General features: G+C 38.5%; 1 protein-coding gene across 1 annotated transcript; it reads right to left on the bottom strand.

Moving 5' to 3' along the window:
- Positions 1-443: 443 nt before the first annotated feature.
- On the bottom strand, positions 444-6,409 carry mtx2 (metaxin 2). Its single transcript, XM_053333612.1, has 10 exons — positions 6,252-6,409; positions 4,513-4,560; positions 4,359-4,405; positions 4,146-4,218; positions 3,438-3,514; positions 3,135-3,227; positions 2,961-2,999; positions 2,728-2,853; positions 2,433-2,509; positions 444-1,540 (listed from the first exon to the last, which is right to left on the bottom strand). The coding sequence occupies exons 1-10, from the start codon at positions 6,289-6,291 to the stop codon at positions 1,381-1,383; spliced, it is 780 nt and encodes a 259-aa protein (XP_053189587.1). The 5' UTR covers positions 6,292-6,409; the 3' UTR covers positions 444-1,380.
- Between the last annotated feature and the right edge of the window lie 646 nt (positions 6,410-7,055).

The following is a 7,055-nucleotide window of genomic DNA, read 5'->3' as shown; positions in this document are numbered from 1 at the left end:
ATCACTCATGATGTCACAGGTCCTGCAAGCTGAAAGGTCAAACTCTGACCTCACAGGAAACCTGGAAGACAGACACAAACTGCTTAACTGGAGGGCAATCAGAGGTGATCAGACAATGAGCGTGTCTGAGACCTGCAGGCAGAAACACATACGGACAAGTGCCAGAAACATCCAAAAATAGATTCAAAGAATTTCTTCAGACTGAAGTTGTGCTGCTCTTTCCTTAATTAACCTTTTTTTATTTGTTTGTTATCATTTGTTTTGCAGCCTTGTTGTTGAAGCTTGGGATGATTTCTTTATCTGACAACTGTATACTTCAAATATTATTTAGTGTTACACATACAAATAAGTAAATCCAGGATGATCCTTTATGTTGGGTGACATTTTATAGATTCACCATCTAAACATGAAATAACACCAAAGATTGAATTTTCATGTTAAATGCAATGACTTTTATTCGATAGGCACTTTCCATTCATACAATGAAAAAAAAGGTTGAAAAACCAAGGAATAAATCACATCCTCCTCATCATTATGTTCATGTGTTTTTGTTTTACTGTACAGCAGAACAGCAAGCTCTGTATTCTAACACAATGACAACCCTGATTCACATTTCTGACAAGCTTCACAAGTTAACGGAAGGAAGAAAAAAATTCATCGGTTTGACCTCGGACCCACCTCGAGTGGAGTCCTGACTTCTGAAAGGCAGCCATGTCACACAGCTGTAAAATCCATCCCCAACCTATCTGTGGTGAAACTGTGGGTGTTGGTAAATGCACTCTGATACATCAGAGCAGAGAGTATTCTTGTGAGACAAGGTGCAAACAATGGAATAATAACAAGTGCTAATAAAAAAGTCTTTGTCTCTATGCTGGGAATCAGCCATCTTTTTAGGGTCCACTCAGAGTTTCATTATTATATTAACATTTTTACTTAACTCCCATAATACTGGACCTGTAATGGCTCCATGGTCTGTTCATCTGGTGGCTTGTGGAAACAGTTTAAATGAAATGGTTTTGCAGACTAGAATGAATAGCATATGTGTTGTGTGGCGTGTGGTCTAAATGTCACAAGTTATTCTCTTAGATTTTCATATACATCTGTCGTGTTACTTTTAAGAACAATCTGTGTTGTGGTCTTGTGTAGTTTGGTGCTATCCATACTTGTAATTAACAAAGATAGCTTCTAGCTACAGCATGCAACAATGTACAAGCAGGAAGCAAAACAGTAACGCACGTCTAATTAAGGGGCAAGTTTGTGGATATGAACAGGTAACAGTTTTTAGCTTCTGTTTAATAATAACATGGGAATGAAAGAAGAAAGAGCAGAATGTACAAGGATGAGATGATACAGAGAGACAGTCGGGTTGTTTTGGGTCCTTCAGGAGCTCTTCACTTCAAAGTAGGTGGATTCGATGCGTCTGCAGAAGGACAGCAGGTTGCCGTAACTCTTGATCCTCTCGGCCAGCTCAGCGCTGGTCAGCCTGGTGGTCAGTATGGTGAAGAGGTGACCGAACACTAACGCATCCAACTCTGTAGGCCTACAACACACAGACACGTCCACTTAGTGTTTGTTACTGCTGACATTACCATACTTTTATTTCTATTTTTCTTTTCTTTATGTAATAAGCCAACTCATTTTCTGACCACAGTTGCAGCTAAAGATTACATCAGTAGGAATATTTCTAAGGACAATGTATTATCATATTATTATTATCATGCACATAGTGTGGATCAGTGTTATGTAATCTGTGTTTTAGTCAACATACACTTTCTTAATTGTATGTATGTATCATCTATAGTTAAAACCTGTACGAATGATGGACCATTGCATCTCATCAGAGAAACTTTCTTCCCCCTACAAATTATTTCCTCCACTTTTTTCACTCAGTTTTAAATGAGAAATCTGAACTGAAGGGTTAGAAGAAGCCATAACATGAATATACAGTACATGTGGTTGGACTCATTAGCATTTTCTAGATGTTGTTAGGATGTACAGAGAGCGGTTCTGGTTCACCTTCAGACATGAGTTAGGGGTGTCATTACAGCATTACACCACAAGGTGGCACTAAAGAAAACACAGTCAATGCCTCTACATATTTTTTTACTTTTGGTTTACACTCAGCTGAGATCAGCTGCAGAACATCATCTGACAGGTTTAACCTGAAGTACCACCTCTCACTCTGCCATGTTACTGATGTTTTATCTTTCAGCTGCTATGACAGACAAACAAGACAGTCAACACACACACACACACACACACACACACACACACACACACACACACACACACACACACACACACACACACACACACACACACACACACACACACACACACACACACACACACACACACACACACACACACACACACACACAGACAGTCTTCAGTCAAACACACACAAACAGACACACACACGGGATACATACTGTTTATTAAAGAAGTACGGTTGTGTTCCCAGCCTTTGAGAGAGAGCCTGGCAGCACTGACTCACATCCTCATAGACCTAAGAAAGAACAAAAAGTTACAATAATCATGCTTTTGTTAATGTTTGTGAGGGTTTTATGGGATTGCAAAGAGTTTGGGAGACAACAATTAAAATAAGGAATAACACTGAAAAGAAAGAGAAAAAAGAAAAAAATCATCTTAGTGTATAATAAAAAAATCAATAAAAAAAACATTATGAGATATTCAGCAGGCATGTGACGCCAGGTGATTGCCGACCTGCTCAAGATTCTTTCCTCCCCAGCCGATGGCGTTCATCTTCCTGCGGACCTCCCACTGCTTCTGATAGGCGAGTATGTTGCTGAGGGGCCACGAGTAAGGATTGCTGTATCTGGGACGAGAGATCTACGGAAAACAAAGACGAATAATTAAGCTGGCACAGTTGAAGTAGGAATGAATAAAATCGCTGTTAAATCTATGATAAGATATCGAAGCACAAACAGAAGACACACCTCAGTAGCTGTAGCGTCATCGCACCACTGAATGTAGAGCTGTGGAGAGAAGAAGAGAAAACCAATGTTATATTAATGGAAATACTGTTAATGGTCTGTAACTGCATTGAAGCTACAATTGCCAATATATTGTTTCAGCTATGTGTGTATGTGTATGTGTGTGTGTGTGTGTACCTCAGCAGTAAGCAGCATGTTGTTGACCAACTCCATGTACGCTTTCATTTCAGCTCTTTGAACATCATCTAAGCCGTCGCTCAAAGAATGACCCTTAAAACCCCCCAAAACACACAGAGAGATTAAATTAGTCCTATTTTTCTAACAAATACACACACTGACAGACCACATGGGAATTACTAAAATGAGCAATATCTCTAGAGGATGACATCTACATTAGAGCGTTTCTTTAAATAAGTCAGACGAATAGGCAGATGTGATAAATTTAGTAACAACTTCAGGGTCAGTGTTTGTGTTACTCACTTTAGCTTTGGTGAATTGCACTATCGGCCCCAGTTCCGACACCACCTGGTTTCCTACGTGGATGAAGGGAATTTTACCTACAGAGAGAAACATTAAGTAAGAGAAGCACACCAATTAGCATCATTATAGTCACTTTTGAATAGCAAGCACAACATCTGTAACTGCACGGTGTTATTAAGCCAAGATATATGGAAGTCAACAGTGTCAATTTAGCTTTGGGTATAATATTGAGAAATGCATAGAAGTGACAAGACATAACAAATAGGCTGAATAGCTGACAAGTTTTTAACCCAACAGAGACAGTGATATGATTGCCTGTCATGAGATGTAGGCTGCAAAGCACAATGCACAAAAATAAACTTCAGTACAAATCATAACATAACATCTATTTCAACTGGATCTAAACACAATCTGGTTATATGTAAATACAAGATACTGGGACTAAAAACATCCCAACTAACCCAAACCAGTCAAGGCCCGGTTCTGCTTGATGTTTCTTCCCATTAAAAGGAGAGTTTTTCCTTTCCACTGTCGCCAAGTACCGGTACTTGCTTACGGGCGAATGTTGGGTCTCTTCAAATTTAATTAAAGAGCACAGTCTAGACCTGCTCTATGTGAAAAGAGCCTTGAGATAACTTTAACTGTGATGTGGCGCTATATAAATAAAGATGGATTGATTGATTGAACTCTGCAGTGACGTGTACTAACCAGACGGCGACATGTATTCAGCATTTGCTCTGCACACCACCTGCACTGGCAGACCACACATCCTGAGGTAAGCCTGCACAGCAAAGACAGGACAGAGACAATTAATGCCAAAACAACTAACTGAGAAGTAAGAGAAGTATCATGCATGCAGAAATTAATACACAAAACATGCCAACACTACTATAATACTGTGATATGTTTATAGAACTTCACCTGAACTGCAAGAGAGGAGGCGCAGTCTGACAGCAGAATTTGGTCCTCTGTTAAAACAACAACAACACATTAATGAAAATAATTAAAATTAACATTCACGTCTATGTGGTGGCAATTCATTTTGTTTCTGCCTTTCACACAAATGCAGACTTACCCTTCAGCGGCTGGTACAAGGTTGCATTTTCAGGCCAAGGCTCTGCAGCTGTCCAGGTTATAAAGAGACATGCAAGCGCGCACACACACACACACACATACACACACACACACACACACACACACACACACACACACACACACACACAGATACACAGATACACACAAACAAACACACATAATGTCAAGGTGATAAATTGGTTTAACGAACAGTTGTGTTGCTTCTGAGTTGAACAGTTAACATTATTCTATTTAACAATACCTGCACAAATAAATTATTGTAATATTAATTAAAATCTAGCTGTGTACTAACAGACACACCTCCCCATAGTAGCACAGACACAATACTTTATAACCCTGTTTAGCAAAGCATATTTCAGCCATTCAGTGTTAATAAAGCTGCTAACTGGATGACTGTTGAAAATACAAAGCTCTTAAATAGGGTTTCTTATTAATGCTGCATGTAGATAAAGTGACAAAAACATGATTTATGCCAGTAGAGTTCAAGTCAATTTCATTCAATTATATGAAATATAATATAATCAGATAAACAGATAAACAAGATAAAAGCTATTTAATGCAGATTCAACAACAACAAACTGAGTAAAATTTTAAATAAAGGTGGTGCTGAGGGGTTTAGGTCAAATGAGAGACAGTTTTTCACGTATAGATATCGAGGTGTCTAAATATATACTAAAAGTGGCTTTAAATACACTGAATACATGGAGGTCTTTAAATACACTGAGATCTTTGGTTTGCTGGTGTGAATTTAACACTTCCCAAATATCAAGAGCAAGTTAGCAACGTAAAGAGTGTGAAAGTCTTTAAAATATTCTACCAGTGTTTCCTTAAAATCAGCAGCTACGTCTCTTTTGAAGTAACTTTATTATGTCGGTATCAAAAACTGGAAAAGTATAATGTATGGCAGAGCTGTTGAATTGGATTGCATTAGATTGAACAGGTGTTCCCAATAAAGTGCTCAGTGGGTGTATATGTTTAAAAGATTGATTATTTAAGGATCTTTATAGTCACCACTGTTACTACTTTTCAGTATCAAATGCTATCTATGAAGAAATGAGGCTGTGTTTCCCCAAACTGGGTAAAAATGTAGCATAAATGCACAGATATTATAATGTTAGAAGCATTTAAAATTAAGGATTAAAATAAACAGATTAAAATATAGAGAATGTAAATAATATAGTGTCAAAGGTTGAATTGGTACTAGCAAAACTGACCTGGTTTACTTTGACTGTTTATAAGATTATGACCCAATTCTGTTAAACCTTAAACCTTTTTAGTCAGCTTCAATCCAACTTATTAGCACAGGTGTTACACACATTTATGGAAATGATGGTTAATAAGCCTAATTTAAATGAGATTATACCTCATTTTCAAACGGTTAAAATAGATAGAGACACATAGAGACAGATTAAAATATAGAGAATTTAAATAATATAGTGTCAATGATTGAACTGGTACAAGCATTAATGAACATGGGCTGTGTAGAAATATCTGTACCAGTGCAAGAGGATTAGGTGGTGCAGTAATTAACCACAAATCAAGGGTGGTTTTAGCCATCGTTGCTTGTTATAGATGAACAGATGCACTACAACGCTCACTGCTTTATAATTAATTAATAATATAAAACAGCTCCCTATCACCAGTAGAGGTTAGCAGGCTGCAGCTAGCTCAATAACACAACAACAGCAGCTGGTTTAATGTCGACACGTTGTGACTCACCCGAGATCTGCGACACGAAGGCGTCTGCAGCAAGAGACATGGTGCTGTTGTTTTTATGTCCGTTATGTTTAATTAAAGGCTTTTTTAAAGATGACCTGATGATTTGGCTACATGCAAGTTTAAGGGCAAGTGCTTGTTCTGCTGTCACCGACTGGTCCGCCAGCGATTTAAGTCCCGAGGAGAAAATGTGTCTCCAATCGCTTTTGGTTCCGCTCTCTGTAATAAAGCCGTAAAATGCAACTGTGCTAAAAATGTGTGTGTGTGTGTGTGTGTGTGTGTGTGTGTGTGTGTGTGTGTGTGTGTGTGTGTTTACACCAAAAACAGTAGGCCTAAACATTATTCTCTCATTCTCACTGTGCCATTTTTTCCCCAGGAGATGAGGCGTTCACTGTTACCTACTGTTGACCTTTGTATTATATATTATTTTATTTGGATGAGTCTGTAGGTCCAATGTGGCTTTTGTCTTTTTTGTATATGTGTGTGTGTGTGTGTGTGTGTGTGTGTGTGTGTGTGTGTGTGTGTGTGTGTGTGTGTGTTTACACCCAAAACAGTAGGCCGAGACATTATTCTCTCATTCTCACTGCGCCATATTTTCCCCAGGAGATGGGGCGTTCACTGTTACCTACTGTTGACCTTTGTATTTTATATTATTTTATTTGGATGAGTCTGTAGGTCCAATGTGGCTTTTGTCTTGTGTGTGTGTGTGTGTGTGTGTGTGTGTGTGTGTGTGTGTGTTTTACACTCATTCTTACTGTGTCTGCATATTTCACCCCTCCTCACCCCTTATCATCATCTTCCCAGGAA

The sequence above is a fragment of the Scomber japonicus genome, chromosome 14 (assembly GCF_027409825.1).
Source record: "Scomber japonicus isolate fScoJap1 chromosome 14, fScoJap1.pri, whole genome shotgun sequence".
NCBI lineage: Eukaryota > Metazoa > Chordata > Actinopteri > Scombriformes > Scombridae > Scomber > Scomber japonicus.
This window is presented reverse-complemented; position numbering and strand designations above follow the sequence as displayed.